Here is a 12311-nt window from a genome sequence, read left to right on the forward strand (position 1 = left end):
GCATTTGCAGCAGCTGCAAGTTTTGTGAAAACCCACAGTCAGTTTTCAGGTTTTCACAATCCCACTCTTTATATTTAATTAGTAGTAGTGCACAACTACAGAAATGAACAAGTGTAAGAGAAATTAAGTTGCTAAATGTAGCGACATGGATTTATGCATTTTCACAGAAATCTCTAGCTGGACCTCCTTCTTGATGACAAAACGCACTTCATGACGGATGGCAAATGTGAGTCCTGGAAAAGCACAGGTGTCATTTCTAACATTTACTGTGATAGCATCTGAAACACCAGAACACAGAAGCTGAAACAGCACAAATGGTTTAGCTTTACATCTTTGCCTTACACAAAAGTCTGTTTCATATGTACAATCAACTCGAGTCAAATGATACATTTGCCATAAAATGTATCTAAATATAATGTAAATGTATGATTATGAATATAATTAAGGAAGCCTTAAGCTATTTGAACATTATTAACTATATATTTTAACCTGTTAAAGAGGAAACTTAACAGAAGGTTAGGGTTCCCTGTCCCATTTCCCGCTTCTTTATTCTCAGGCAGACAGCTTCTCTTTTTTGTAAACATGTGACTTTACCTAGTCTTCTGTGAGCATGAGTGATTCGAGGGCAGAGGAGAAAGGAAAAAGTTTCCCTGTGAACTTTTGCTATTCTCCTCCTCCTTCCTCGAGCCTCTTACTGTGCCTGCACAACCCAGAGCGCTCTCTAGACAGAGAAGGACTCGAGTAACATCTCATCTCTGTCCCTCATCCTCTCATACCTCCCTCGCTTCCTGACTCACCTGACACAATAGACTTCCCCTCGGTGCATCAACCTGAAGAGAAAAGAGGTAGTGGGGGTGTACGGTTTCTTTACAACAATGGAAATTCAATCAGGAAATAGAGAGGAGGTGGCGAGTGTGACCTCGGGCTCCGTTTCTCAGAGTCCCTCTGGGCTACAGGTAGAAGCATCAGATGATCCGGTGCTCAGAGAGGACCTACAGGCTGCTAAGAGGATCGAGAGGTTTGACATCCCGCTTGATAGCCTGAAGAGGATGTTTGAGAAGCCCGCTGTAGCAAACACAGTAAGTACTTTGACTGTGAAGTTTTGTCTTTATATTTCAATGTGAACTGCACTTTTGTGAGCAGTGACATCCGTTTTTCTCCAGGGGAAATGAGTGGTATAGGTAACTGCCACTTTTTGCTGAGTGTGTCAGGTAGATGGACGGCTTTAATGCAATGCACATTTGAACAAATTGAAAAGCTCTTCCAACCTTCAGAAAAATGTAAAGTCAGTAGTGGTAACATGATTGTGAAGTCATGCTTCAGGCAAAAGCCATCAAGTTTATGTGGAGTGAAAGTGTACACTATGCAGATTTCACTGCTGCAGACTGTAGCTCTCTTTCTTTATGTATTGGCAGGGGCTGACCTTTACTGGTGACTTATTTTTGGATATAATGGGAAAGAAAACACACAGCGCTGTTTATCTCTCTATTTACTTTAGTACAGTTATCTTGCTGGCAGTTTGGAGTTTTCCATCACTTTGTTGATTCTGGGGGAAAATGCTTCTAGGACACGTCTCCTTACCCGAGAGGAGGACGGCCTTCTCTCTCTAGCTTTGTTTTTCCATCCAAGCTGGCTTCTTTGAGGGGAAAATCTAAGTCTGTTGGAATTGAAGTGTTCCATTATGAGACAAGCTCCCATTTACCAAATGTCTGATGATGGGACAAAAAGGCCCAGATGACCTACTTTTTTGTTCCTAATGTGGTTGAGAGACCAATTCAAACCCCTTAAATTATTCCAAACGCATAAAATAAAAGGCAACAAAATCCAAAACATTTGATGAATTATGGACCATGTATTTTTAAATATACAACGGTGCCGAGTGGTGGCAGAGATGCACTGATATTTGACACCCTGTTATTTAAGACCTATTTTGGGGGGCTTTATGGTTAAGCAGGATTTTAAAAATAACCCTGTAATTGGTATGTCGGCTGCTGCTGGAAGCAGCGTGAAGCTTCTGTGTTAGACTGAGAAGAGAGAAAGAGAGGAGAGAGGTGGGTCCATCAGAATTCACACCTGGCTCCTGAGATGAAAACATTTTATGTCTGTGACTAATGAGGTACATCACTAAAGTCAAGATTTAACTATAGCATCTTCAGACGTTTTCTTTTGCTTTTAAGTTATCTATTTTTTTTCTTAATCAGAGCGGTTTGGACTACACTTATCTGACCTCTAACAATCTCAGGAATTAACACCTACACTTTGGCTTTATTTTGGCTCTTGCATTTCAGTTTCCCATGTATAAAACTTTGTTATCTCACCATTAGGAAAATGGTGCTAGGCTTTGATACACAAAGAAATGTTGATACATGTGTTCTCAGTGTTATCAGTCAGCCTTGTAGTATTTGGCTTAGTAAAGCTGTTTCAGCAAAGAGTTTTTCTGTAAACAAGGCGTTAAATGAGTCTTTGTAAGGTGAGAGAAGTGACTTGTAGTGGCAAACATGAAGAGACACATGCTTGCTTTTCTTTATCCATACAAAGCATGTATGTAAGTATGTAGCATGTAGCATTACTGCTTCAGTTATGCTTATGTCTACCATTAGCACATTTTACATCTGTAGCAGGATATTGTTTTTGTTGATAGCTACTAGCTAACATTAGCATTCAGCAACTAAAGAGAGAAGTATTTTTTCACTGTAGACCAAAGCAGAAGTAATTTTTAAACATAATCAATACATTCATTTGTAGTATCACAAAGCAGGAGGGGAAACTGTGATTTTCTTTTAAATTTACTGTCATTTTATTAACTAGCTTAAAATGTCAGTATTGTCTTCATGGCTTATTTTCTGCTCAAAGAAAGAGTGTGACATAAATATTAATGTAATTTTATTAGACAATTAATATATACAAGTTTTCTAAAGCGCAACCTCAATTAGAGGTAGAACTGCAATACCAATCAACAGCCTTCCTAATTATTAACTGCTGCTTAAAAAATAAAAACATGTTAGGATTTGTTATGACTTTTCTGTATGAAATTTCATATTTGGTTAAAATAATTACTTTCCTACATGACTGCAATATTAAATACTGGGTAAATGTGCTAATATTATTGCTAAATAATAATTGCTCCCTTTATTTTGTGCAGTAAAACTAAAATTAATGTCTATAATCACGCTGTAGACGCACCACACAAACTGAAATCAGCTGATTGTAGCACAACTGTAGAATTGATAGGCACGCAGACTAAAACAATTCCAAGGAATTATTGGAATTCTTAGTTTCTTCCCCACAAGAACCAGTTCTCAGTTGTCATCCCTAGATAAAAGAAAAGAGCTTTTTAGGACAGAGTTTTGCATATTTTACTACTGTATTTACAGTCTACTTCCAGTAAAGACTGCTACCATAATGCTTCTGGGAAACAGTTACCTTTGCCTTTCTTTGTTTCTTAACTAATCAGCTTACCACCTTGCAAAACTTTCTATCAGACTCAAGTCTTCTAATGATGAGTTGGTTCTTTTTATATACATTCAAGCGTGTTTCTCTCTTACGTGTGTCTCTCTAAGAAAACAAAAATAGATCAGTTATTTATATTCTTTTTAGATAACAATCTGTACAGCTGGTCAAAAGTCTGGGTGTCATAAGCTGGCACTGCTACACATGCTGTATCTTGGCACTGTATCATGAGTGCTCATAGTCTGCTCTGTAGAAAAAAACAACAACAAAAAAAAACAAGCCTGTAGTCAGTGTCAGTGGAGCATATGGGCAGTATTCCCAGATTCACAGAGAGAGTGAGGACTAGCACTCTGCAACCGGCTGGCTATAAAACCTGACCTCATCTCCAGCTTATCTGTATTGTAGTGCTTCATATTTGATGATGCACAGCATTTTTCTATCTGCGCTCCATTTCATTTATTTAAACAGCACAATGCCATTCGATGGTCAGCAAAAGCAATGTGTGATGGATTCCCTGGTGGTCGCTCAGCTGTGGCCAGAATCCACAGTGTTGGTGGGGAGAGAGGACTGAGAGGATTGTTCGCAACAATCGTGGATTTGAAAGGATGTAAGGTTTTATTGTGAAAGGAGTATGTTTTTTTGCAGTTGTGTAGTATGCGTGGGATACTGGCTTGCGTTTACAACATCTGCCTGCCCTCCTGGTCATGACTGTGCACACAAGGAAGAATAAACACATGCTTTAAACAGATGTAGTGGTGCTGTGTCATGTTTAACTCTTTAAAGCTTGAATGGGCTCTGTATATATGCACAAATGTAGGCCACTGACCAGGACACTAGATGGTTAAAATGTATATACATGGCTTTCTGGCGTTCATGCCATGAGTTGGTGCTCATTCATGATGCGATGGCTGCTGTTTGCCAGTGGGTGGCAGTGTAACATCTGTTGGACTGAGGAGGTAAGCTGATGTTCACAACAGTCACCGTATAGGTCAAACTGTGTGCGAAGGAAGATAAATAATATGGTCTTAATCAGGAAGTTATCACAGTGAGACAATTGCTCATCACCTATGCTAATTACAGTTGATTCCTAATCCCAGAAGATGTCTTAAAATGGCCTTTTTATTTGTTTAAGGCTGTCAGATTATCAGGATTTACATAAACGGTGAAACATTTAATTCTGATGCATCTGGTGGATTTTAAACCCAACATAACAGAGTTTAAAAGGATTTCATACTATGGTATAATCCTGGTCACAGCTGGGTAACAGGATAACATGGTTAAAGATAGAGAGTCGTCTAAGCTTTTTTAGGCAGAGGTCTCATGGTCTCTGGTTTCTGGCTCAAACTGTGTCTACATAAATTCGGACAGCGGCACAAGAGGTCTGGAATGTTCCCCCAGTTTATTTTCATAACGTAAATCATCACTGTCACTGACTCACTCTCAGACATTTGGACTGATTCAAGCGATACTTGGAAATATTTTCTCTAAAGCTTTCACGATATACTCTTGACGAGAGACCTGTATTCAAAGAGTGTTTGACATGAAAGGCAGTAAAAGAAGCAATGCATTAGGCTTTTCATATAGTTCATTTGTGCTGCTTTTTTTAAAGTCGTCTTTTGCCTGCTTTTAAGTGAGTGGGATTTTGCCACTCTGTCACACTTAGGAATCCCATTGTAAAGTGCCAGATGACATGCTGAAAGCTGAAAAATGAGACTGCCTTTTGCTTAATTGTGAACCATTTTCCACAAAATAAAAAGACGAGATCAATCAATATGCACCACCATACCTAAACGCACTTAATTAAATATTAAATAAACTAAGAGCCACAACGTGTCCCTGCAAGAAATCAATCCAGACTTGATGAGGATGCTAGCGTCTTTATCAAGTGCATTGGGCTCGTAAAAATTCCATTAACACTTTACCAGGCATCTATTTTGTCTCTGATTCAAATCTTTTAATGGAGCTGGCATCACAGGCGTGTGTGTGTGAGTTGCTAGTCTTGCTGCATGATGATGAAGGTTTGTTGCTTGTCTCCTTGGATGTGAGAATAGTCACACGCTACCAAACAGAAGCTCTAAATCGCTCTGCTTTATTTGACTCAAAGGAGTCTTTTTCCTAGCGTTGTTTGGTTTGTTTGTGGAGTGTACAAGTATTTAAGTCTGTAGTTGTTAAGGTTGTTTCTATAGGTACTGTGGTACCATATGTACATTTCCAATATATGATAATCAATTTCCATGTGTGGGAAATGAATGCATATCTCCAGTTCTCTGTTTTTTCCATACAGATTTTCATGTGACTCACATGATCTTTTTTTCTAAACCGGTATTATATGCACAGCCCCACAAAAGCATGTGTGTTAAACAGTTAGTCCAAGACCTCAAGGCTCATTCTTTGAATCATTCAGTGTGGCGTTGCAAGGGCACCACTGCACATACCCCAATCATCGTTGCCATAGCGAAACAAAAGAGGAAGTGCTCCTGAGATAAGGCGCACAATGCAAATTAGGTGGTTGTAAACCTGCTGACTAGAGCATTGAAAATGCAGAGAATAAAGAGGAGGTTACAGTTAAGCCATAGCTGTGCTAGCAGCTCTGTAAATCTATACTTAGTCACACGAGATCTTTGACTGGAAAATATAAACGACAAATATAATGGCAAACATGGCCATGCTTACAAGTAGTAGAAGTTTATAGTCAGTATATCTTCTGTTAGTTTAAAGGGAAACAAAACTCTAAGGTTTTATTTGAGTTTTATTTGAGTTTTTCTTTTTCTTGCAGAGATGCTGATACTATTATATAATGCAACCTTTGTGCTAATATGTTTGTAAAGTGTTACTCTTAAAAAACAGGATTTTTGATGCATGTAAAAGAAACAGCTGGTTGTGGTAGTGACTGATGTCACAAGGGCAGAAGTTCAGCTTTAATTCAAGGGGTTTAAATAAATTTTTTTTTTTAAGATACTCCTCAGTTTTTAGAGAATAATTGGACGGTTGACTGGCAAATGGTTTGATGCCCAGGTGAGGCTTGTTCTCTCATTATTTCATGACAAATTAAGCAGATAAAGGATCTGGAATTGATTCCAAGTGTCGGACTTGTATTTGGTAGATGTTCATTTAAACTCTCAACATGAAAGGGAAGAAGTGAAAAAATGCATCATTAGTCTTTACAACTGCAATAACCCTATCAGAAAAATAGTATTATCTTTTTAAGTGGCCAAACAAATAATCACTCAATAATCACTCAATCAGAAGACTATCCCTACTACACACTACTAGAATGGCCAATAAGCACTAATTCAATTCAATTTTATTTATACAGTGCCAAATAACAACAGCAGTCACCTCAAGGCACTTTATATTGTAAGGTAGACCCTACAATAATACGTACAGAGAAAAACCAACTATCATATGACCCCCTATGAGCAAGGAAAAACTCCCTTTTAACAGGAAGAAACCTCCGGCAGCACCAGGCTCAGGGAGGGGCGGGGCCATCTGCTGCGACCGGTTGGGGTGAGAGAAGGAAAACAGGATGAAAGACATGCTGTGGAAGAGAGACAGAGGTTAATAACAAGTAACATAAGAGTCCTTTTGAATTAGTGGTAACGAATGTACTGTAGCTAACATTCCAAAGTCTTCTTATTTTGTTTACAGGAGTGATTCTGATAGACTGGCGAGATATTTTTTTCTATTTTCATACAAAATCCAAATTTCACAACGTATGGATATCATGTGGAAGAAGGAACAGATCTGTGGAGGAAAAACAAACAAAAACCCCTACTCATTTTAAAATGCATCCTTTGGGATGTAATTAAAATTACAGGGGGGCAAGGGGGTTTGCTGAAAAACAGAAGGTAATTTTGTCTGTAATTATTACTCCAGGAGGGATGAAAATTCCTTCCTTACACACAGTCTCTAGACTGGATTAAAATCACCAACCAAGGAAGGCAAAATTAAAATCAGCCCACCTACTGTTGAGAAAGCCCATATGCACGGAGCTTAGGTGACTCTTGTTTTAATATAGCAGTCAGTTTGCTCATCTACATGATCTTGTGTGACTCGCTCACATAATTATAGACTTAAATCCCCAAAATATGACCTAGGCATGTAGCCTATGTCATTTACATGGTTCAGTTTATATTTGGGGGAGCCTGAAAACAGATCCCAAGCCTCTTTGGAAGTCGACATGTATAAATAGTAGTGCCTGGTGATGTTGGAATTGCTCAGTGAACATTTAGAGAGCCAGGCGCCTGATGAAAGAGACTGAAATATGATTTACATTCAGCGAGCATGGGGCCATATTGTGAAAGAGAGGACTGCAAGAGTGCATGGGAGGGGCAGGCAGAGGGTACGGAAGATGAAGATGGATAGGGAGCAATAAAGATTCAGAGGGAATCAGTGGGGGGTGGGTGGGAGTTGAAGGAGATTTCAAATGAGTGAGTTCATATTTTAGCAGGTGAAGCAGAGTCTGATTAACAAATTATATTCATGTTTCAATAATGATTAGCTTCATCAGGGCCCACTTCAGGGCTGCACAATCACTGACATAACAAGGTTTTTTTTTTCATTTCCCTACATCTTTTTCTCTTTGGACACGAGCAGATGCTTGTCAGGTTTCAGCTCGAGTTAGAGAACACTGACATTCAGGGGAGAAAAGCCTTGATTGCAGAATAAAGACTTCTGCTGGCCAAGAGACAGAGAGACTAAATGGTGACTACATACTGAATGCATACACAGCATGAGTGCACTTATGGCAGTGCTTTGCAGAGACTCTTGTTCTTGTTGTGCTGATAATGATCCTTTAGCTTAGCCTCTTTTGTAGAAAAGAATTGGTAACATACAAAGAACTACTTTATAGTTGCTGGGTTTCCGTCAAGTCATTTCCTGTTTAGTTTTGGTATCCGTGATGTTGATATCTTTATACCCTGCCCTCATTAGTCTCACCTGTGTTCTGTGAGAAACACTTTTTTCCAATAAGTCCAAGCATCGTTTACTTTCTTTGTTTACTTGGCTTTCTTCTGTATGACCTTGTGGACCTTTGGATTTACGCGTTTCACCTGTTCTTTGCTAGACTGATTCCCACTGCCTTCCTGCGTGCGTACGACCTCTGCCTCTCTGAATTCAATTTGATTTAAGATTTACATTTTTTAATTTTATTCTGCTCCCTGGTGTCGCAGAATATTTCTTTGGCTGTGGAATTATGAACACACTGAAATAAAACTGAGTGTTAAAATCACTGATAAATAGTCACTGAAGCTTTTGTCTGCATTTCTCATCCATGACTTTATAAAAGTTTTGTTTTTTTCCAGTTTTTCTTCATGGTGAACTCTGCTGTCTCTCCCTTTTTGTGTTTAAGATGACTTTTCAACCAATCACTATGATCTTTTTCAGAGAAATGGTAGAAAGTGAGTGTCTTGGCGTCTGTGTAGGTTGAACCTCCACAATCTCGGTGTCACCCATAGCCAAAGACCTACACATATGCAAACAAATATAGGAACATACATCTTATAATCACTTTTTAATGCGATTTAATGACCTATAACTGCCCGGTTACCTGTATTTATTTTTCTATTTGTATGTAAACATACAGATTTGTTTCCCAGCTAAGTCTCTGTGAGCCATAAGTCTTTTCTTATGGCTTCCATCCCACAGTGACACTAGCTAATAACTGTTGGAACTGGATGCTAAATTACCCACACCCTAATGTACAGCTAGCGGTTTGCATTGGGGGCAGCAGAGCGCAATTTGTCTGCAATTCAGATTTGTTTGTTGAAGCTTGGTGCCTACTCTTAGGACTTTCTCTGCCAGCAGCCAGGACATGTTAGCTCTAATCAGTCACATTAGCCCCCACAATTTTTTTTGAGCTTTTGTGTGTGTCTGTGTTTGTGTCCCAACCTCCGCCCCATTCCCCCAGGTATTGTTTTTGGAATTGACATCATTTCATTTAATTAAGATTTATTGGAAAGGGACAAGGAAGCAGGAGCCCTCAAAGCTAATCAGTGTGTTAGCTGTCAACCTAGTTTGGTCACTAAAAAGTAGTAATGAGTTGCACACAGTTTACATGCAACTCCCTGGAAACCCTGGCTTTTTCTTTTTAGATTGGCTTACACACTGACAGAGATGGCAGGTGTAGAGCAGGTCACCTACTAACCGGAAGGCTGGTGGTTTGATCCCAGCCCTGCTCCAGTCTGCATGCCAAGTTGGGCAAGATATTAACCCCATGTTGCTCTGATGCATCCATCGGAGTATGAATGCGTGTGAATTAGAATGAGACATCTAATTAGATAGGAAGAACTTAGAAAAAAGCATAGATAAGGAAGTGCTGGTGTACAATGATGTTGTGTAAAGCGCTTTGAGTGCTCAGATAGAGTAGAAAAACGCTATATAAGAACCAGACCATTTACCATATAAATAAAGGTTAAGTAGATAAAAAGAAATGTGACAGACCAGCTGTGGAAGTGACAAGCTAACAGTAAACAGCTCATAGCAAACTTGTGTCTACCACAGTATTTGAATCATGTAAATAAAACTTGAGCTACTCTTTTGTTTTATTATTCTACTTCCTGTTCCGCACATTACCATTCCCAGGTTGTGACATACTAACACTAGATCATAAGTGCTTCTCACTGGATACCCTTTTGGCAGCAGCACAATAGAAAAGTATTGTCAGATGAGAAAATATACAAACCCACCAAAGTCCACACTGGGCTGTGTGCGGGGTGGCAGCACCAGACCTTCACCAAAAGACACAAGCTCAAGACTGGTTTAAGTGGGCAGTTTTAAACTTTGGTTTTGGCTTATATTTTTAGTGGCTTTTTAGTTAGGGAATGGGAAATATCATGGTTTGAGATAAAAGAGAAATAAATCTTCATGTTAATTACATGTTCAAAGGCAAACCTCTTACATTGGCACCGGGAGTCAGGCCAACATTTCTACAGAGAATATTTGGCCAAGAGTCCCGCCCAAATGGCAGTTTGTATAAAGTTGGGGGTGAGACTCGTTCCTATCAAATAAAAGTTCCAAGAGTTCCAAAACATTTTTTTTGCAGGTGTTCCAAAGAGAGCTTATTATCTGTTGCTAGTAACTAACCATTGCCCTTGTGTGTTGTGGGGTTTTGCATCCACAACAAACAATAAAATAACATTTTATGGCATTGAGTAACATACATTATAGACATGAAACTACCAACAATAAAAAAATGGGGAAAAATCTGCAGTAACAATTAAATATACATAAGACGATACAAATTCAAATATGCTATGATAAAAAATTCTAATAAAATTATGTGTATAATTCATTAAAATGGCTTTAAATCTGATTTGCAGATCTTTGGCTTTTACTGTGAAATATTTAATCTCTGTGTAATTTAATTTCAGTTGGTAGTGTGTGCTCCATAGATGACAGGCCTTTATGGAGAATCCTAACTGGTAAAATTTGGATCTACAATGTACAGTCTCACAATATGCTACTTTATAGTTGCTATCCACCATTCTCCTAGTGTCTTATCTATTAAATTCAATTTCAGTTAAATTCAATTTTATTTATACAGCGTCAAATCACAGCAACAGTCGCCTCAAGGTGCTTTATATTGTAAGGTAGACCCTACAATAATACATACAGAGAAAAACCCAACAATCATCTGACCACTGATGAGCAAGCACTTTGGCGACAGTGGGAAGGAAAAACTCCCTTTTATATATCTTTTATAGATCTATCAAGAAAGAGGCCTTGTGGCTTGACTCTTTACCTTACATTACATTTAAAAACAATTTCTTTTTTAAAAAAATGAATGAAACTCTATAATTTCATCAAAGAGGCTTTTTATTCATTTTTTCAAAGCTTTCCTGTTGTGTTCCATGCATACATAAATGGGACAAAGAAATAATAACTTAATTTTTGGATCGACTTCTTAAAAGAACAAAGAAAAAGACTTTGTAGTAACCAGCAAATCATTTAACAACCCAGGGTTGTTTTTAATATTTCAGTCAGTTTTGTGTCCAGTTCAAAAATTTGTGCCGTTTGGTGCCAGTTTAACTCACTGAGTTTATTACCATATGCCACAAAGCTCAATGCAGCATCCTGGGTTTGACCCAGGAACTTTGGCTGTTGTATTACAAATTGTCTTGTACAATTTACGGTCTGGCTAAATAAGCTAAGTTTACAAGCTAATGAACCTGAGCAGAGTCTCGCTCATTAGTTACACCCTTACTTTTACAATTTCATTGAACTTAATGGTTCATCTGTTCTCATATCATCATCTCAATGATGTTCTGTTGTGGTGGCTGTGGCTCAGGTGGTAGAGTAGGTCATCTACCCATTGGAAAGCTGGTGAATTGATCCCCAGCTGCAGCAATCTTTGCAGATACTGAACTCCGTGGTGCCCCTGATGCAGTCATTGAATTGTCTGTGAATGTTACATGAAAGTGCTTAGCTATAGATAAAAGCACTAAATGAATGTATAGGATCATGTGACTGAGACTTGTAGTAGAAAGGTTCTGTAGTACCAATCCAGTTAGTAATATCCACATTAATCTTACTGTAGTACTTAGAAAATAAGACAGAATGTGTCACAAAATATACAAAGTGATTATTCCAAAAACTGTCTGATCCTGTTTTTATCTTGCTGAGTGAAAAAATAGAAGCTTAAAAGAATTTAAAAAAATAAATAATTTAAGAAGTTCTGCACATAAGGCAGACAGTGAGGAAGAAAATTTTGACAGGACCCGACCGCAAATACTGCAGAGGGAAAACTCTGACTTAATGTTGCATCATGTAGAATAAAAAAAAAAACCCAAAACAAAAAAAACAACAACACAGGATGGGATGAAAACACATCACTGAAGTTTTGTGTCAAAATAACTTCCAGA

General features: G+C 38.4%; 1 protein-coding gene across 1 annotated transcript in view; it reads left to right on the plus strand.

Moving 5' to 3' along the window:
* The first annotated feature begins 875 nt into the window (after window positions 1-875).
* Window positions 876-12311, plus strand: part of xirp2a (xin actin binding repeat containing 2a) — a 67811-nt gene continuing 56375 nt past the window's right edge. Inside the window, exon 1 of the mRNA XM_063467081.1 lies at window positions 876-1079. Within this exon, the coding sequence (XP_063323151.1) occupies window positions 876-1079 (204 nt within the window). The remainder of the gene's footprint in view (window positions 1080-12311) is intronic.

This window comes from Pelmatolapia mariae, linkage group LG23, assembly GCF_036321145.2.
Source record: "Pelmatolapia mariae isolate MD_Pm_ZW linkage group LG23, Pm_UMD_F_2, whole genome shotgun sequence".
NCBI lineage: Eukaryota > Metazoa > Chordata > Actinopteri > Cichliformes > Cichlidae > Pelmatolapia > Pelmatolapia mariae.